Genomic DNA, 21276 nt, shown 5'->3' with positions numbered 1-21276 from the left:
TTTTTAATTCTGCAAAAAACCATTTTATTGTAAATACTCTGTGCTACACAGTCTTTTATATTTATCATTTCAATGGCTGCATAAAATTACATCCATCAGTAGATTATATTTTATTCAGTGACTCCCCTATTCTTGGACAGTAAGGCAACTCCCAATTTTTTCTGTGCTTTGAACATTCTAATGCATATAACTTTTTCCTTCTTTGTAATTCTGTTCCTAGGACAAGTTCCCAGGAGTGGGATAACCAGATCAAAGAACATGAATGTTTTTATGGATCTTGATTTTCAAAAGGACTGCACACATTTTCAGTGCCATAGTGACACGTGAATGTTTCAGTTCCCGGGCAGCTCTAGCATTGGACTTGAAAACAAATCTTTTTGGATGGCTTAAACATTAATTTATTAATTTCATTTCTTTGACTACTCAGGGGATTGAACACTTTCCCATGTTTACTATTTGCATTTCCTCTTTTGTGAACTGTCTGTTCATATCCTTCTCAAATTGGCATCTTAGTGGTATTCTTATATATCTAGATATACTTTTTATTTAACATACGTAGTAACCCTTTGTCATATTTGATAGAAATGTTTCTTCCATTTACTGTAGTATTTTACATTTTAGTTCCTTATTTTATCCCCCTGCTTTAAAATTTCTCTCCTCCTACTTTTATCCCTTCTGACTTCCTCTCTCTCTGTTGGCTTCTCTTTATCTTTTTTTCTTTCAATTAAAGTTTATTGGGGTGACAATTTTTAGTAAAGTTACACAGATTTCAGGTGTACAATTCTGTAGTACATTATCTATATCTCACACTGTGTGTTCACCACCCAGAGTCAGTTCTCTTTCCATCACCATATATTAGACCCCGTTTACCCTCTTCTAGAGACCCCTTCCCTCTTCCCCTCTGGTAACCCCTAAACTATTGTCTATGTTTATGAGTTTTTGTTCCTTCATTTGTTTGTCTTGTTCTTTTGTTGTTTTCAGTTTTATATCCCACATGTCAGTGAAATCACATGGTTCTCTACTTTTTCTGTCTGACTTGTTTTGCTTAGCATAATAATCTCAAGATCCATCCATGTTATTTTACTCCCTAAAGAGAACAGAATTCCAAGTTCTGTCATAGTTATAGCATTTGGGGATTATTTAATCCCCTCTCCACATGACCCTTGATTTTTCTCTCGGAGAGAATGCATATGTGCGTGAATACAATTCAGTTGACTCATAGCCCATGAGAATACCTCAGAAATCTAGGGTTTGGGCACCCCTTCACTTTACAGAGGACAAAACAGGCCCAGGAGATATGACCTGGCAAATTAGTGGCAGAGCAGGGACTAGGCTTCAGCTCTCCTGACTCCCAGAGATCCTTCCATTATGCCATGCCAACTCCATTCTAGGGCTGTACTTTCCCCAAACTCTCACTGGACAGTTTCACTTGGATTTTCCATTGTTATTTCCAACCCATGATGTCAAAAACTAAGCTCCCCAAACCAGTTTCGCTACCTGTCTTGCTCATTTATCTTCATGGCATCGTCTTTCCTCAAGTCACCTAGGCTCAAAAACTCTCAGGCAACTGCAACTCTTCTCTCTCTCTGTTTCACAAGATTCTGGCACTTTTTTTCTTCGTTGTGTCAATTACAATTTGCCTTCCTTTATGATCCCACTGCTATCATTTTAATACTGGCTTTTGTCACCTTATCCTTGATTAATTGTCCCCACCTACTAACTAGCCTTCCTACCTCAAGTCTCTCCTCACAGGAATGCATCCTATACAACACATGTTGCCAGATTAACTGGCCCAAACATTGCTTTACCAGTTTTACTCTCTTACTCAAAACCCTTTCATTGTTCCCCCATTGTCTACAAGTCGAACTTCTTTAGTTAGAAATTCATGAGGGCCTTTTCCATCTAAATTTCCATTCTTCCCCAATACAAATCTGTCCTCTCCAGCTAATTTGATCTCCTCATTCTTTCCCCAAATAAGACTTGCACTTTGTCTCCTCTGCACCTTTACTCTGCTTATCCTCCACACTAGAATACTCTCCCTTCCTCTTCTCATGGTCTTTTTCCTATCCAGTTTCCAAGGCCAGGCTTCAGTCTTAATTCCTCTTTGACTCTTACCCAGTGAACTTCCTGGTCACTCCTACAGTAATTTATGTCTATGTCAGTCATTTGACACTTTTATTGTCTTTTGATATTACTTACACTATTATTTTCAATTGCTATTTAATTCTTTGTATATGTTTGTTTTGAGTTCCCACCTGTGAACCCTTTGAGTTACTGTGATAGAAAGGAAAAAGCATAGGACTGAAAATCAGAAGACCCAAGTTTGAGCCCTGGTTATAAAGTGGGGTCAGGTATATTACTTGGGTGAGTCACTCAGACTCTCTGAGCCACAATTTGATTATCTGTAAAATGAGGATCATAACCTCAGTGTTAAGCACTTCAGATTGTGGTGAGGCTCTGCAAATGTAGAGATCTAAGCAAATCTGAATAATTGTCATTATATCATCCCATTTGCTTAATAAATGTTTGCTGAATGATTACATGTCAGCAATTCAGTTTGAATGTTTCTTCTCCTGGGTCTATTCCCATGTTGAGAGGCATAGAAACCTAAGGATCTAGGGGCACTTCAGGGACAGTGGAGGTAGGGCGAGCACTAGAAAGATATTTTGAAAGAATGCAGTCTGTCCAGCATCTCTTACATCCCACTACTTGGCCCACGTGTAAGGCTAACCTGGAAGTGGAGAGAAGAAGAACGTGGTACATCTGAGCTTCCACTTTCCCCACATTTTCCACTACTTTATCCCATAATCCCCCATTGGAGAGGATAAATGCTTCACGTAAGACTCCGTTCTCCTTCACTGATGTGATGTATGTCAGCATTTTGGTGAAGGAGGTGATGAGGAGGAGTAGAGAAAACAAGCAATTTTAGTCAGATAACAAGACTTGGCTTTGCATCCTTGATCTGCTACTCACTAGCTGTGTGATCTCAGACAAGTTACTTAATTTCTGTGAGCTTCGGTTTCCTCATTGGCAAGTTGGGGACAGTAATACCTATTTGGCAGGGCTGTTGGGGAATGTTGGTGGAGTAATAAATGAAGAAACATCATTTACATTTCCTTGCGTGGGAACCCCTTTTCAATAGTTTTCAACTTTAGTGTATCTGCATGAGGAGCCAGGATTTGGGGCTGCTTGAAAGTGGTAGTTAAGATCATGACAAAGAATGAACCCTTGAGTGTGAGAAGCAGAGGGCTAAGAACTGATCACTGTAGTGATGGATTGGGAAGAAACAGATTGGGACTCTGGCATTGTATCAAGGGAAAAAAGTTTGAAAAAGGACTTATAAAAGTTATTTAAAAAACCCTTTGAACAAAAGAAAGATTAAGAGAGTAAGCAAGTGTCAAATGCCTAACAGAATTCAGGGAGGATGAGACACTCAGAAAGATAATGAAAAATACTTGATTTCCTGCCAACCTGGAACTATGCATATAAAAAGTATTAGCCAATGACGTTAACTAAAGAGGCCAATCTCAAATAGCTTTTGCCACCAAGATCTGTTCACATGTATTTATACTCCTCTTTCCATTTGAGTTCATAGGTGCCCCTACCTCTTCCCAAAAATTTAAGAATGACTCACTGAATGGGTTACTTGCCAAAACCTACAGAGCTGAGATTCCCAGTATGAGCTGAGATGTGGCTTGTAAACAAAATGAAGTGCAAAAATACACGAGTACAATCAAAAAGCAAGTCTGTCTATGAGGGCACTATCGTGTGTGTTTGATTGCCAGCGCTTATGTATTTAGGTCACAAAATGGAAAGAAAACAAATTTTCCCTCCTCAAGTCAAAGCGTAAATGGTTAATACGTGGGAATTGTCGAAGAACCAGCTGTACTTGGAAAACTCAAGAGAAAGATCAACTAATGCCCTCTCAGGACATCTTGCTGCTGCTGATACCTGCTCAATTTGTGTGCTTCTCATTGATATTTCACTTACTGCTATTGTAAGCCTCATTGCCTTTACTACACCAATAATCCTTCACCTCCAATGTGAATAAAACGTTTCTTTTTACCCACTCAGACTTATTAGATTCATTTGTCAGAGAGTAGCCATTGCTCTGGTTCTTTGAGGATTTAAGCTAGTTTGCGTTTATCAGTTTTTGTCATTATTTTTTTCTCTAACACAGTTTCCTAATGCATATGTTCCAGGATAGTAAGTAATAGGTGTTACTAAGTTTTTTAAAGGATTCGGTTAAACAATGTCAAGCAGATTTCTTTACTACAGGATTTATCTAGAGCCTTTAACATCACAATGTCCACTGAATTTCTAAGAGGAAGGGGTTCAATATGTGATATCTACCAAACTTACTGACCAAGGGACCTTTTCTTTCTTCTTTCCTTCCTTCCTTCCTTCCTTCCTTCCTTCCTTCCTTTCTTCCTTCCTTCCTTCCTCCCTCCCTCCCTCCCTCCCTCCCTCCCTCCCTTCCTTCCTTCCCCTTTCTTCCTTTCCTTCCTTCCTTCCTTCCTTTTCCTTTCTTTCTTCCTGTTTTCCCCCTGAAGTGCATCTCAAGAACCTACTGTGCCAAGACACACTTTAGGAGACACTGCTCTAGTAAGGAAAATCTAATATCTTCATTCCACTTAATCAGAGAGCAGGAGTTTTCTTATATCTCCTGCTCTCCTAGATTTGCTGTTCTCCACCATGGGTGGATACGGAGCAAGAAAAAAAAGTACTTACCCCAGCCCCGCAGGAAATCACCTTGCTTTTCAAATCACAAGAAAGGCTCCTTCTCCTTCTCCTAATAAGAAGTAAAAAAAATTTGCTGCAAACCTTTCTCTTTTGAGGTAGAGTGTACCAGTTAGGAATGCATTTGACTGCATGTAAATAAACTCTATTGTGGTAGCTCAACATAATAGGTGTTTTCGTTTGTTTGTTTGTTTGTTTGTTTGTTTTTAATTCTGAGGTAGGCAGTCCAAGGGTGGGTGCAGCTGCCCAAGATAATCTTTACAGCTTCCTGCTTCACCATCTTTTCAGTGTGTGTTTTTCATCCTTATGGTTGTGAAATGGCTGCTCAATTTCCAACCACCTTGTCTGTGTTCTCGACTGGAAGAAAGGAGTAAGAGCATGAGGCGAAGAGTTAAAAGATCTGATCAATGAAATTGTTTTTCTTTGTTAGAGAAATAATAGCCCCCCTAGAAACCCCACCCAGTAGACTTCTGCTTAAATCTCATTGGCCAGAATGAGGTCATGTGGCCACCCTGGGCTATGTGTATGGGAAGTTGGGTTCATTGCTGCCCCAAACAAATTTGGGGTTGTCTGAGTAAGGAAGATGGAGATAATGGGTAACCATAACATAAAGCCACTGTAAAGGACGTTAGAGAATCACTATTCATACCTCAGTGTATATCCTTCTAGATTCTTTCTTATGCACAGATACAAGGGCCATTGTAGACCCATTTTGGCCAAATGCTGAATGGCCAACCGTTGAAGTCAATATTCAACTGAAGCTCAGAACAAAGTTAAATATTATTATCCATTTTAGCGTGAATCTCTGGGACATAAGAATAAACTGAGAGTTTATATAAAAGTAAATATTACTGCAACTTAAAATCTTCAGTAGTAATTTTTTAGAAATTTGACATAACAGTGCAGGAACTATAACGTCTTAGCACTGTGCACTGCTCAGTTCTTTCTATGCTCACTATTTCATACATTTGACATATTAAATAAATGTTCACTTTCAGCTGAAGTCACTGGAAGAGCATGACTCATGGCCTAAATGGAATTAGGTAACTAAAATTTAAATATAGTTCCCAAAAGTTATTTTAATATTGTTAATGCTAGTACATTAAACAGATCTATAAAGATTAGAACTGAGACATAGCTTAATGTTTATAGCTAACATTTTCATAAACATTTATTAGTTCAAAAAGCATTCTTTCTAAAGTAATCTAGATAACACATTCTCCCTCAATGTTCATATTAATTATCAATCTAGTTCTATATTTCGTGAACTACTTGAAAGGTCTTAATTGTTTTTGTGCACAAAATGAACAGTTTTTACAATTATCATTAATTATTAACTGTTACAATTATATATATAATCATAGCTAATCAGCATAAAATCATGATATTATGAATGGGATGTTATTGGAATATTATTAATATCTGAATATATACTTTCAAATATAGAGCATTCTAAACATAATTTGGAGTTAAAAACTTCTATGCTTTAAAATTAAAATTTTATGAAAGCTATATATATATAAATTATATATATTGCTAACACACTCTAGCCAAAGACCAGCAAAAACATATCTGTAGTAGAATAAATCGGGTTTATTACTCATTGCTGTGAGGGAGAACACATGTCATGGGGAACCATGGAGTGTTTTACTAAGAGGGTATTAGAGAAAAATTATTATAGGATTTGGTTTTTGGTGGGTGGTTTGGGGGAAGATCTAAGGAGCTGAGGGTTTGCTCTAGATTGGATACTATCAAAAAGTATGGGGGGGGTGAATTCTGTGATTTGGTATCCAAATAAATCTTATTTATAGGGAAGGGAGAGTAGAACGAGGATAAAGTTGTAATTGTGAAAGAAATAGCAGTCATTCACTTTGTTGGTGAGAGGGGATGCTAGGTATTTTGTGCGTGGCAAAGTAAACTTATTTTTCTGTTACTTAGACATTATGAAATGGACTTGTTTTGTTTCACTTTATCATGGTGTAAGAGAACCTAGTCTGAGGTCTGTTTTTTGTGAGATGGTTTATGTCCAAGTTTTACTCTGTTTAATTTCAGTTTTTCTTTTACATAGTTTTATGTTATCTTATTTAGTTTATTTGACTTTCATTGAATAGCATACTTTTGACCCATATGCTCTGACATTATCTCTTTAGTGCCTTTCTTCTATGAAATCTCCTGTGAAACCTCTTCTTCCCCTCCTGGAAATATACATTAGGTGGCTGTCACATGCCAGGCACTGATTTAAACATTGGGAGTGTTGCGACAAGTAAGATATAGTTTTCATTCTCAAGACGTTCTCAGACTTGTAGGAAAGACTTGCCTAGAAGCAAGCTGAATGGGCTTTCCTATGTAGAGAGAACAGGTTTCAAAGGCAAAGAAATGTGAAAATGCTCAGAAAACAGTAGTCCGTGTATTACTTTAGACCATGGTAGGGAGTGGTCAGAGATCAGTAGGAACCAGAGTGTGAAGGGCCTTTGTTGGCCTCCATGATGGACCAATCAACTATTATCTGTATGGGGAGGCATCGAACTTCCTGGCTGATAGCCTGGGTCCAAAAAACGACGACTAGGTACAGCTCTTCCCTCTGAGGGCAGACTTCTGGATACCACTCAAGTACCCTGCTCACTTTCTGCCTCCATGTTTACCTCAGACAGACCCCTGGCTGTTTGGTCCACTAGGGTCGCCATCCTGGCTACTCTTTGGAAATGTTCCTTCCTGCCCTCACATTCCACGATTAAGTCCTACTGGTGAGTTTCCTTGTTGATCACCACATAAAAGTCACCATAACATCCAGAGTATGGAGCAAAACCTTGAAATATTAGAATAGTATCTTAAAAATATTCGGAGGGGAGGAGGAAGAGGGAGAGCAACAGACTGCAATGTGGGGAAAGGGTGGGGAGAAAAGATATGGGGGCATGAATTTTTGAGAAGGAGCAAGTAGCTGATGCGAATAAGAAAGCAAGGGCTTAAACAGTAATCCATCTGTTCTTTTACTCTTTCAGCTATAGCCTCGTTCCCATGTGTGTCCTTCAGACTGTTTTCTGGAAAAATTCTGCTCTCATTTCCCCTTCCTGGACAACTCAAACAGGTGAGAACAATTCAAATCCAATTCCCCTTTTATTCAGTTACCTTCTGGTCACCCCGTACGTGGCCTCCATCCATCCAGTTAGCCCCAATGACTCCTACCAAGGCTTCTCAGAATCCGACAGGTGCTCAAATGAAATGAGCCACTCTCCTTAAATTACCAGCAGCCTTCTCTACCGTGATAAGGAGTCTGAACTTTATCCTATATTTCCACAACCAATATTTCCAAGACTATATTTAGAGGAACCCTAAATGTTCCATGAGACGGCAATAGGTGCTGTTTGAAACAAGGGTTCTATTGTCAGATACCTTTGGGAAATGCTAACTACTCCCTCTTGGGAGTATTAGGCATAACACGTATTAGTGTAGTAAAGACTCTGAAAATATTTCAGTAAATACATCTATATAACTTGGTGTGGTCCAGCATCTCCCATAGTTATTTAACCACAGAATCATTTTTTCCTGTGCAGTATTCATTAACATCTATGGAACATTAATGTACTGAGAACATAATTTAAATTTAGGATACGCTGGTAGAAGCACTGTAGGAGCAATAATAGATTTTAAGCAGAGGACTGTCATGCAGGAGACCCTGCTCGCTGCACCATTTGTCGTGCAGGGAGTCCGGCGGGGTCTCTGTTCCCGCTCCCCACATAAGAACGCAGGACATGGTGAGGCCAAAAAGGAACACTCACGGAGCCATAGGTAGGGGAGTCATACTAATATATTCTCGCTGGCAGCACTATACTCTCACTGAAGGCTGGATCCACACTGTCCGCAACCCGCTGTCCTAACTGCAATCCGCACTTGCCAGCCCAGCCACCATCTTCTTGCTAGCCCCCATTCGCTGCTAACGTAGCCACAGCAGTTCTATTAGTGGCCAATGGCTCACTGGTTACAGCTGACGGCCAACTAGCCACAGCTGATGGCCATGCAATCACAGTTGATGGCCATTTACTACCTGAGCCAGCACCTGTCTATGTGAGGCCGAGAGCCTGGAAACTGCTTTCTGGGGCTCTGCCCCCACACATGGTTATAATTTTTTTTTAAAAGATTTTATTGGGGAAGAGGAACAGGGCTTTATTGGGGAACAGTGTGTACTTCCAGGCCTTTTTCCCAAGTCAAGTTGCCCTTTTAATCTTAGTTGTGGAGGGTGCCGTTTAGCTTCAAGTTGTTGTCCTTTCAGTGTTAGTTTTGGAGGACGCAGCTCAGCTCCAGGTCCAGTTGGTGTTGCTAGTTGCAGGGGGCGCAGCCCACCATCCCTTGCGGGAGTCAAACCGGCAACCTTGTGATTGAGAGCCCACTGGCCCATGTGGGAATCGAACCGGCAGCCTTTGGAGTCAGGAGCATGGAGCTTTAACCGCCTGAGCCACCGGGATGGTCCTGGTTATAATTTTTTTGTGGTGACAATATTTAAGATCTACTCTCTTAGCAATTTGCAAGTATATAATACAGTACTGTTAATTATAATCACCATGCTGTGCAGTAGATCCTCAGAACTTATTCATCTTGTCACTGGAAGTTTGTACCCTTTGACCAACATCTCATTTCCCCCCACCCCCCAGCCTCTGGCAACCACTATTCTATACTCTGTTTTTGTTTTTTTTTTAACTTTTTAATTTATTTTAAGTGTGTTTTTCTGGGACCCATCAGCTCCAAGTCAAGTAGTTGTTTCAATCTTGTTGTGGAGGGCATAGCTCGCAGTGGCTTATGTGGGGATCGAACCGGCAATCTTGTTGTTAAGAGCTCGTGCTCTAACCAACTGAGCTAACCTGCCGCCCCCTAGTAGTTCTATTTTTTAAGGAACCTCCATACTACTTTCCATAGTGACTGCACCAATTTACATTCCCACCAGCAGTAGCAGAAGGGTTCCCTTATCTCCACATCCTCCCCAACATTTGTTGTTTGTTGATTTATTGATGACGGCCATTCTGACAGGTATGAGGTGATAGCTCATCGTGGTTTTTATTTACATTTCCCTGATAATTAGTGATGTTGAGCATCTTTTCATTTACCTGTTAGCCATTTGTATGTCTTCTTTGGAAAAATATCCATTCAGATCCTCTGCCTCAGTTTTAAATCAAACTATTATCATTAATTTTTTTTGCTATTGAGTTATATGAGTTTCTAAATGTTCTTTTAACTTTTGGTTCTTTGCCGTGTTTTTAAGTGGGTCTTTTGTTGATTCCATTTAAAAGAAGAGACATTTGTGTTTTTATTTACTCTTTTAAAATTTTCAGAATACAGCATTTAAGAAAAACTTTTAAACAAAACTTAGTAAGCGTTTAAAATGTAGACATAAAGTGGATTTCCCATAGTAGAGTCTCAGGAAGGTATCAGATACCTTTGGATTATGGTGTTAGAGGACCATCACGAGGAGTAAGTGATCTCTGCCAATTGAAAAGTAATCCTGAGTAAGATGCCTTTGATCGATGTGAAAAGAGTGCTTGTTAGCTTAATGGTGTGGACATAAGGTAAGCCTTTGTATTTGGACGCAGATCACCACACAAAAAAATTGTACAGGAATGTTTATAGCAGTATTATTTATAGTAGCCAAAAAGTAGGAACAACGCAAAAGTCCATCAACTGGTGAATCGATAAAAAAATATGGTATATACGTACAATGAAACATTCAGCCATAAAAAGAAATAAAGCACTGATTCATGCTACAACACGGATGGATGGACCTGGAAAACGTTAGTCTAAGAGCGAGAGGCCAGTCATAAAAGACCACATAATCTGCAATTCCATGTACATGTCCAGAATTGGCAATTCTGAAGAGACAGAAAGTGGATTAGTGGTTGCCAGGCCTGGGGGAGATGGGGAAAAGGGAGTGACAGCTAATGTTAACTAGGCTTCTTTTTTGGGGGGGCCTGAAAAACATTCTAAAATTAGATAATGGTAGTGGCTGCACAGCTCTGTGAATATACTAAATACTACTGAATTTTACACTTTAAACGGGTTAAATCCATGGTATGCAAAATATGTCTCAGTTTAAAAAATGCATTAAGGCAACAATAAAAACAAGAGTGGTGGCTACTCAGGCTGCTTAGCTATCCTTTAAGTCCTCCAGGACCTGGGGGCTTGGGCTCAGAGAGAACAGCAGGTAGGGAGCCAGGCAGGGACTGTGCCTGTGTCTGGGCCTGGGGGCGGGAGGGGCTCAGGACGTCCCATCTGGGGAATGAGTGAGAGAAGCTCTTCAGGACTACAACCACAAGGGCTCTGTGGCAAGTCAGGAATGCCGAATGCCCTCCCCTAGCACACATAGCCCCCCATCTCCCTTTCCGCCTTCTGGTTAGCAGCAAATGATTCTTCTCTCTGAGGCACTCACTCTTGGGCATGCAGCCCATTCAGTCACAAGAAAAGCAGCTTTTGGGTCTCTGAGCAGCCATATTGGGTCTTGTGCTGGTCAAACAGTCTGCGCAGGGCATCCATGTAGAGTGCGTGGTATTTGTCCACCATCTCCTGGCTTGGTTTTTCAATTTGGGGCAGTGGCAGAGGCTCCCCGACTGCCAGGACAGATGGAAAAAGAGAAAGAGCAAGAGTTAGAATCCTTTCTTCCTTTAACCTCCTTCTCTTTCCTGGGCCTGATTGTCTCACATCCCACATCAGCTCCCGGCTTCTTTGGTGGGGCATGGTAGGGAGGGTTGAGGTGGCCTTGGGGCTGACAGTGACACTCACCCACAGTGATGATGGGCACCGGGTATGGCAGGAGTCCAACAGAGCCTTGGCGGAAGCCTCGTCCATAGAAGACGCAGAAATAGAAGCCAAGGATGCGACGGAAGCAGCTCTGGAACTTGTGCATGTAGCTGTCCTTATGGAACAGCACCTGATCATATACCTCAGTTTCTCCAAAAGTGAAGGTAGGGACCAGATGCGCCCTGTAGGAAAACCCCGATTTATTTCCCAAACACAGGTTAGAGTGGGAACCACACAGGAAGACACTTTGCTTATGGCCAGACTGCCATCTCTTATGGAATCCTTGTGGCATAAAGTATTCCTTCTTGCACTAAACAAGCCTCCTGTATTTAATGTCTCTTGTCCTGAAATGTTCAAGGCCAGTCAGAGTGCTAAATCTGGGCCAGGATCACAAGGGCAAGATATGGGGGTACAGGGGAAGGGAGAAGAGTTTGGGCAGAGATCCCCAGAGACCCATGTTGTGTAAAGGAAAGTTTCCAGGGGGTGTCAGGGAGAGGAATAGCTGACTGTTTCTGCTAGTAGGAAGCACAGAGATGATGGTCATTTTGCACAGATGCGTCTATGATATGCCCGTCACCCACAGGGACTTTGCATAAGGTATTCTGTTCTAGGGTCTTGGGATTAGAGCAAAGTTGTTTCCCTCTCATGGGCCATGGCAATCGACCCTGACAGTGCCCTAGGTAGAGAATCAGGCTCCTTAAGCCTTCCTGGGAGAGAAGAGTAAAGACAACACAATCCCTCTTATACAAATATTTATGAGTTACTAATAACAATTTCTCAGCATTCTGACATATGTTAACCTACATTTGCTCCAAGCTGATGAACAGGCCACTCAGGCAAGGTCCTTAGAAGAAATACTTCCCTCTTTTCTGAGTCTTCAATAAGACAGTTGTCCCTGTGTCCAGTGAGCCGACCTGCTCACCTAATGGGGCACCTCACAGCTCCACCCTTGGGGTCCTGCTCTTTACCTCCTGTCTGTATCCCTGAGTCAGAATGCCTAACGTTCATCCATCGCTTACTGTGTGCCAGGCACATGGTAGGTGTTTTATGTACATGAAATCATTTAAACGCTACAATAACCCTATGAAGTAGTTAGAATTATTAGTAGCCACATTATAAAGATGAAAACATGAAGGCTCAGAACATTTGAGTAGGCTGACGCCAATCCTAGCGCATACTGGCCATACCGTACTGCCTCTTGCACTTAGCATTAACAGGCCGATGGACACATGGATGTTGATAGAGATCATGTAGGAATCATCTCTATACTGGGGCATCTCTAGCCAATTCCCCTGATAATGAATCTGCGTTTCTGGTATGGCTGGCTGGGAAGTGGTCCAGCTAGCTCAGAAGGAATAGATGACCTAAACATTTTGGAAAGTCTATGGCCATCTCCCCTACTCAGTAGTAATTTCCACGAGGGCAAGACTCATGTCTGGGTCATCTTGGCATCACCTAGCAGGTCATGCTGCTCAGAGAAGGGGACAAACACCTACCCGTGCTGGAGGGCTGTGCGCACAAAGCCCTTGCGTTTCTGGAGGATGAGGGTGGTGGTGTTGGGCACACTTTGCAGGGCCTCTCCCACCCCTCCCACTACAATGCCCACGAGGTTGCCAGTGCCGTGGCTCAGCAGGTAGTCGATGGCCGGCTGACTCACGGAGCACAAACCTAAAGAGAATCAAGGGGCAGAGACAGGAACAAGTGACCAGGAGAGGAGAAAAGGCTGAGGCAACACCCTCCTCTGCTTGTTTGTGTGTCCTCTGTTCCCATGGATCCCAGGAGGAGAGTCAGTGAGATGGGACAGTGTGGAGAAGGGTAGGCTGTGGGCAAACACATTTCACGTGGAAGCACATCTCACTTTGTGGGAGGCACTGGGTCAAATCTACAGGAGGAAGGTTTTCAGTGCAGTAACCAGGACTTTCTAAATTCCAGCTATAATTCTACCCTCTTCTTTTTCTTGATCGCCATTAATAGCAACAGGTATTATTTATTGAGCACATACTCTGTGGCAGGCACTGGAGTGAATACTTGACTTGTATGATCTCATATAGTCATTACGTCACACTTGAGGTCGGGCTATTACCAGCACCCCACCTTACAGATGAGGAAACTGAGACCAATAGGGGTCCAGTAGTTTGTCCAAGACCACACAGTAAGTGACACAGCCAGTATTCAAATCTGGGCAGTTTAGCCCAGAACATAGGCTTTTAACTACGATGCTATGATGACAGGGGAGGGGAGGTTGAAAGGGGGGTGAGAGGTAGGGGATGGGGCTTAAAAAACTGCATCTCCAAGCAGAGAAATAGGCCAGAAGCTCCAGTAAGTGTGGTTAGAAGCACCTTTGGCCATGAGGTAGTCCCTAATCAAGGGGATCTTAAAGAACCAGGACAGCGTGGCCAGGTGAGGAGTGATGCCCGGGAAGATCTTCGAGAAGCCTGTGGCCTCAGTGCAGAAGTTGCAGAAGGCGCCAAAGGTCAAGAGGCCATGGGGGTGAACCCCCATGAGGTAGTTTTGCTCAGGTGACAGGTCCTTAGTCTTCACAATCTGCAACCATGGAGAGAAACAGCACAGGGGTGAAATAAGGTCACACGGGAAGCAACGGGGAAGACCCTTCAGGGAGCAGGGCGCTCTCCAAAGCATGAGTGGGCTTCAGGGGGCTGGGATACCAGTCTCCTCGGCCCCTGGGAAACCAGGTTGCACCTGAGGCAGCTGACTTGCTGGGTCTCTTGCCCGTGGCTGCAGGTAGTCTCGGCCATTTATGGCAGTACACCTTATGTGTGGTATCCTTTTCTGGGAGCACCATTCTGTGGAAAAGGTCAGTGACCTCTGCTCCAAAACTCGGGGCTGTTCTTGTTGTCTACTCCGAAGTGTGCTGAGAGGATCCGTGTAGCAGTCCCTTTCTAGAACCTCTTCCTGGTATTTCTCCACCACCCCCTTCCAGTGCCCATCTAAGTCACTTTTATTGAACTTTGAAAGCCCTGCCTGGATATCACCATGTATGTCTGTGAAGCCTTTTCTTACCCCTCATCTGAACTACTTGTATAACTTGTACCAAACCATAAATATGTACATTACATGTGAGCTCCTGGATGACAGAGGATGGTATCCTCCTCACTTCTCTGTACCCCAAACTTGTGGCACAGAGTAGGCTTTCAATGTTTGTTAAAGCAACTGAACTGTATTTGCATTTCTGACTATGTCATCCGGTAGTTCATGCCAAGGGCATCCAAAGGGTCCTAGCAGAATAACGAGTGCCCAGTAGCAACGTTGGATCCTGAAGTATGTTTAGCCTGCACTGACACTCTCTGGGATGCTCATTTTCCTTATGGACAACTCTAGTCATTTGGCATAAATGCCTACTATTGGGGGGACTGTGAGGAATGCTAAAAAAGAGACACTTACCGTGATGGGGAAATAGTCCCTAATGTAGGTCCAGACACTCCAGTTCCTTACCCAGCTGGAACGCCTGCCACCTGAGACAAAAATATCAGTAGGGGCTAGTGTCTGCGTGTGCCAGACATACCCCGTCCTCTCACCCAGGGTTTCCCTAGCAGCACGGAGGGACCATGGCTCTGCTAGAGAAGGGGCAAAGGAAGGGACGCCAGGATGGCCCTGACTGGCCCAGTTCCTGTGGCTCTAAGAACTTGGATGAGAGGCCTGTGGCATGGTAGGTAGGACTTCCTAGTTACAGGGTAAGATGGAACATTCTTAGGTCCTGTTCTTTCTAGGTCCATGAGTCTTACCTTGTTCTGGGGTCTTCCAGTCCAGGAAAAACCAAGCAAAGTAAAGTGCTGGTAGTGGCCACCAGGATGTAAACAGCAGGCAAATGAACAATGGCTGTATGATCCAAACTGATGAGGGAGCAGGTCAGACCAAATTTGTGCTGCCAGGAGAACTTGACCATGTCCAGCCCCATTAAGAGCCCTTTGAAGTACCCAGGCCTCTGGTCCTGGTCTTCTGTGCATTTCAGCTCCTTCCCATCCACTATGCACGTCTACTCATCCTGCCGACATTTCCTCTATGGTCTGCCACACAGCAATCCTATTTCTCTGCTTGCCTGTCATCCCTGTCCACCTGTGTCCCTGCCCACCTACCATCCCTCTCCTCCTGTTCCCATTCACCCACCAAGTGGTCCTTCTTATCTCCCTCCCCATCCTTGTTAAACACTGGCCCACCCTCCCTTGCCTATCCATACTATCCGTATCTCCCCACACCCCACCCACACAGCATCTGCATCCCTCTACTATTTTCCATCCACCATTCTTGCCCTCTTGCCCTTTACCATTCCTTCCATCATCTCTGTCTCCCCTCATGCAACCAGCGCCCCCCTCCCAGAAAGGAAAACTCTATGGTTTAAACGCAGGCTATACTTCTCTAAGTCTCTAATGCTAATGCTCCCTCTGTCCCATTCTCCACACTCCCTTTTGATCATGGACCTATCATGCCTGTTCTCTGGGCCTCATTTCCCCTCTCCAGACAGGGAGAATTAGGAAGTGGTTGAAATGAGCTAGATCGACTCATATCCGTCATGACCCTGTTCTACCCTCTGCCTGTCCTCACTATTCCCTGGGACTCTATCTCTTCCTTCTCCAGGGCATGCATGGAACTTGAGACTCCTCGGCTTTTCTCTGTAGTGCCATCTGAGATGATGAAAGGCCAGAGATGAAAGTTTTCATGAGCTTAAAAATCACCCCAGATCTGGCCCTGGCCTCTGACTCTGGCTTCTTGCCACGCACTCTTAGATCAGTACTCACATAAGGCAACGTAGCTCAAGGGCCAATGCAGAACTGTCAAACTGTGGAGGCGCGTAGGCTGCTTCATACAACACATGATGTGCAGGAGCCTGAGAGAGCCAAAGATCTCAGAACAGTGTTCCAAACAGAGATGCCAGCAGCGTCCAGAAGCTCACTCAACAGTGACTATGAGGCTTTTCAGCTGCTCTCTTTCCTCCTTGTTCTGCCTACCACCCACTGCAAGGGGGCAGGCTCTGGAGTACCAAGGACTGCCCCGGCAGGTCTGAGCCCTGGGCCTCTGTCCTCCTGCCCTTTGACTCTCTCTGCTGGGATGATTGGGACATCAGGATGGAGAAAGGTGAGGACTGCCATCTAGTTCCAGCAGCCCAGAGACCCAGAGAAGGGAAACATCCCTCACAGACTACTCTGAGACTACAGGGAGACAGACGGCTGGGGGTGTGTGTGGCGTGGGAGCACTTGGGGTTGGGTCTCTGTTGAGACTGACTGTTGACCTGAGGCAGCCTGGCTTGGGGCTGTCCCCCTCTTTTAACGTCTATTATAAAAATTTCCAAACACACACAAAACTAGAGGATGTAAGAAATTTTTATCCTTGTGTTCAGCTTCAAACTATTAATATTTTGCCGGACTTGTTTCCTCTATTTGCCCACTCTGTTTTTCCTCGCAGTATTTTAAACCAATTTGAAGACATCACTTTACCCCTGAACAGTTCACTACGCATCTATACAAAAATATGGATTTTTCTTCCATAATAACAATATCACTATCACCCTGAACAAATTTAACAATTCTCTAATAACATCTAATATCCAGTCCATATTCAAATGTCCATTTTATAGTTGTTTAATTTGAATGAGAATCCAAACAAGGTCCACTGATTGTATTTTGATGTTGTCTCTTAAACCTGTCTGTGTCTCTGTCTCTGTTTCTCTCTCTCTGTTTCTCACTCTCTCTTTCCCTTTCTTTCTTTCTTTTTTTTATTTTAAAATGTATGGCTTAATGACTGATAAGACACATACCTTGCAGCCACCACTAAGTCAAGAAATAAAACTTTCTCACCCACCCCAGAAACCTCTCTATGTGCCTCATTTCAATCACAAGCTTCTTCCTCTTCCCAAAGTATCCATTATCCTGACATTTAGAGTAATTTTTTCCTTGCCTTTCTGTGGTTTTACTCCTCAAATGTACTTCCCTAATGACTGTGGTTTAGACTTGCCCATTTAAAAAAATTGATGTTTCTTAACTTTTCTCCTTTTAAAACTTTTTACTTTGGAATAATTTTAGATTTATGGGAGAGTTGCAAAGATAATACGGAGAGTTTCCTATACCTTTCACCCAGCTTCCCCTTATGTTGACATCTTAAATAAACATGGCAGAGTTATCACAGCTAAGAAGCCAATCCTGGCACACTACTATGAACTCCAGACTTTACTCAAATTGCACTACATTTTTCTACTACTGTCCATTACGTGCTCCAGGATTCCATCAGGTCTCACATTGGATTTAGTTCTCATGTCTCCTTAGTCTCCTCCGATCTCTGACAGTTTCTTGGTCTTCCCTTGTCTTTTTTGACCTTTTGAAGAGTTTAAGTCTGTTTTAATGTATAGGTTCTCCTCCATCCCTTTCCTTTCCTGATGATTTATCTGATGAAGACCCCATGACAGCTGACTGCACTTCTCTTACTCTGTCTTCGTGCACTTCAGCAGGTTCCTCTCTATTTCCAGTAGATTGGCAGCTGGATACACAGACTGGATTGGACTCCGGTTTCAGCTCTTTGGTAAGCTCTTGATTTGCTTTTAATACAGAACAATCCCCCTTCCTACTCTTCTTTTTTCCCTATACCATTGACATATTGAAGAATGTTTTCACTTGGAGTAAGCCAGTCTTCCAGGCCTCAGCACCAGCTCCCATGGGCAGGGCTGGGTGTGTGGAGCATGGTTCCTAAGTGAGTCCCAAAAAACAGGCCAAGGTGGAAAGGGGGAAGCAAAGACGCAAAGACTCCATTCCTCTCTCTGACTCCTGTCTCTTACCTTGTTGAAACTTGATGCCCATTGAAGCAAATTAAGTTTGGGGTTGTTTTGTTTTGTGTGTGGTTTTGTTGGTTTGTTGTTTTGCTTTTCACACCTGAAGACTGTATGCTTCTAAAGGGGTGAGGACCACATCTTATTGTCAGTGCATCTGCCACAAATGCCTGGAAAGTCCTAGGCCCTCACTAAGTGCGTATCTTAGTTTGAGGTCAGTGATCAGGATGGTGTCATATGGGTCATGAGATCACAGGAGTCCTACGGAGTAGGGTGTCCTGGGGACATGAGTGATGGATAATAGGCTACACAGAAATAGAGGACAAGGGACATGTTACGAAAGAGAAGAAGAATAAGGGAAAAGAAGGCAGGTGCTGACCTTTGAGTCGGTTTGGCAAAAGACAAAATTCTGCATACTTTGCCTCCTCTACACCTGGGGGCCCTCCCCACTCCAGATGTTTCTGCTGATTGGCCCTCCAGCAAATATTAGCACTCAAGTATTGCAGCATCTCCACCCCGCTTGGGTGTTGACATCCCCGTGGCTGAGGCTGGAGACCAGTCCCCGGCACTTTTCATTTTTTCCCTCTCTTTCCTCCTGCCGTCCTGAAAAAAGCAGATAAGTTGTTGAGAAGACACTCAACTACAAAGACGTAATCTGTACATATATTTTTCCTTTTAGCAGGAGATCCCATCCCTTGTATTTGTTTTTTAATGCTTAAAGTGCCGTGGACTTCCGCTTGATAGTAGTTGTATTTTCCTATCCACTGATTGATAAATATATGATAAAGTAAAGGACTATGGGTACACATCATGACATTAAAAAATGTACAAGCACATTACTTATGCACTCTAGACATGCTTGGGCCATGTAGGAATTTTCAGAACCCTTGTAATAAAATGACTGCCCCCGCTCTCCAGCAGTTTGCTGCCTACAGATTTGGAACAATGGCTTGCTTGCTTTTTTCAAAATGGAAATCGATTTATTGTTTTTCTTGATTATAAAAACAATCCATATAAATCCTAAAAATATCTGACTACTGAGGAAAGAATAAAAAGAACAAAAGTCACTCATAATCTCACCACGCAGAAATAACCACTGTTAACTGTCAATATCCTGGTATCTCTCATTCTTGACTTTTTTCTGCACAAATGTAGTCATAGACATAGTGTCACTGTGAAGAGTTTGGGGTCTTGAGTTTAACATATATAGGTCGGAATCTCAGCGCAGCCACTTAAGTGAACTATGGCAAAATTACTTAACCTCTTAATGCCTCCGTTTCCTCATCTATAAAAGGATGAGTATAATATCTGCCTACATCACAGGGTTGTCATAAGGATAAAGTAATTAATGTAGAGCACTTTACTTAGTGCCTTGCTCATATATATACTCATATTTGAAGCTCACTAAATGTTAGTTATTCTGTATAATTTATTAACCAAGATGGAATCACATTCTTTATACTGCCTTATGACCTGCTTTTTCACCTAATCGTGGACATTTTTCATGTCAATTTTCTTTTATAACATTATACACAACATTTCATTGTATGGATGTGCCATGATTCATTTAACCAATCTCCTGTTACAGAGGAAGCACTAATTTTCAGACATGCCTCTTCCACTAGCTGGGCAGATTTCTAGGTCTTTTAATGGTAGGCGAAAGGTCACTGATCAGAAACCCTCACTTACCCACAGCCCTTTCAACAGCACTGCTCAGTTCCTCTCTCCCAGCAGTTTTTAGGATTTATTGGTGCAGAAGGTCGAGCATTTCCTCAAGCCTCCATTAGCTTGGGTAGGGTCCAGGGACCAGGTAGCCCAGTCAGCAGAATTGGCCTCTCTCTCTAAGCAGATAACTTGGTCTGAAGAGAGGGCTTGACCCTCTTATCCAAACAGGTCTGGAAACAGGTTTCATGAAGGCTCCCCAAATTCTACTACACCTGGCAGGGCTGCTGCATAGATTCACCTCAGCTCAAGCTCAGAGAATGTTTAAATGCAAGCCACTTCCAGGACTGAGCTGCGGCGTGGGGAAAGGGGACTTGTTAGCTGTGGACCACTGAGATCAGCCTGTACCCAGGAAAAACTGAGGTAAGAAATCTGTTTTATCACCATGTTGCTTTCTCTTTTTTTTTGAAAAAGGAATTAATCAGTTCTCGCCTGAACTAAAGGTGAAAGTGATTGTGATTTCCTAGACCTGGAACTTTCTTGGTATGTGGTGGTCCTGGCCACCCTGAATTATATCAAATAAAATGGAGTGAAGGCCAAAAGAAATAAGGAAACCTGGAATGTGAGAACTTGTTAGGAAGTACTAATCACGATCCTTGGTTGATGACAGACTCTCATCATTGTTGTATGGACAGCCTTTTGCCCTTATCTATCTTTATTGATCCACATTTCCAGTAGGGATTTTCCCTTTAGCACTATACATGAGAAGAACTGTCCTTGTCCCTGGCTCATAATTTAGCAGCTAATTGTCTGGTCTGGCCTCCATTTCCTTCTTAGAGGCCCACCTCAGCTTATCCCCCTCTGGCTATCTGCCTGTTCCTTCTAAGCCTGTTTTGCCTGCTAAGCAGTTGGGTGAATTCATGCTGTATGGTGTGTACAAGAATAGCCGAGCTGGGGGCGGCCAGGATCAAGGATTTGTTTAGTGTGAGAGCTGTGGGAGTGAAAACCAGAGTTTGCAAAGAAAGCACCTGTCATGTCACTGAATATGGCTAGGCAAATGCTAACAGGAAGCAGCTTCAGTCTCCCCAGTGTCCTTGGACTCTGAGGAGCTAAGAATCGATCAGTCTGAAGAGGAACAGTTTATTGGCTGCAAACTCTCTAGTGCCTATGCGCCCTCACTGGGTTCTTTCTCACTGCCAAGTGCAGGCACAGGTAACAGCCAGTTATCTCATACATTATGTCCCTGATATAGGAGTTTACTCCACTGGCCCCTTGATGTTCCTGGGAGATGTTACTTTCCCACCCTTTTCACCTTGGTGCCA

General features: G+C 43.0%; 1 protein-coding gene across 1 annotated transcript; it reads right to left on the bottom strand.

The window, feature by feature from the left end:
* Positions 1 to 10334: 10334 nt before the first annotated feature.
* Positions 10335 to 16472, bottom strand: AWAT1 (acyl-CoA wax alcohol acyltransferase 1). Its single transcript, XM_019747949.3, has 7 exons — positions 16275 to 16472; positions 15264 to 15371; positions 14923 to 14993; positions 13860 to 14064; positions 13017 to 13188; positions 11503 to 11702; positions 10335 to 11330 (listed from the first exon to the last, which is right to left on the bottom strand). Exons 1-7 carry the CDS (start codon positions 16348 to 16350, stop codon positions 11176 to 11178), a joined length of 987 nt encoding a protein of 328 aa, XP_019603508.2. The 5' UTR covers positions 16351 to 16472; the 3' UTR covers positions 10335 to 11175.
* Between the last annotated feature and the right edge of the window lie 4804 nt (positions 16473 to 21276).

This window comes from Rhinolophus sinicus, chromosome 18, assembly GCF_057876585.1.
Source record: "Rhinolophus sinicus isolate RSI-liver-muscle chromosome 18, RSI-T2T, whole genome shotgun sequence".
Lineage (NCBI taxonomy): Eukaryota > Metazoa > Chordata > Mammalia > Chiroptera > Rhinolophidae > Rhinolophus > Rhinolophus sinicus.
This window is presented reverse-complemented; position numbering and strand designations above follow the sequence as displayed.

Bases quoted from the DNA above. Each gene is read 5' to 3' on its own strand.
- AWAT1 (XM_019747949.3), bottom strand. From the start codon at position 16,350: ATGTGTTGTATGAAGCAGCCTACGCGCCTCCACAGTTTGACAGTTCTG. The intron at 15,372-16,274 runs GTGAGTACTGAT...CTCCCTCATCAG, and splicing joins CTTGAGCTACGTTGCCTTAT to TTTGGATCATACAGCCATTG. The intron at 11,703-13,016 runs GTAGGTGTTTGT...GTTTTCCTACAG, and splicing joins CGCACAGCCCTCCAGCACGG to GGCGCATCTGGTCCCTACCT.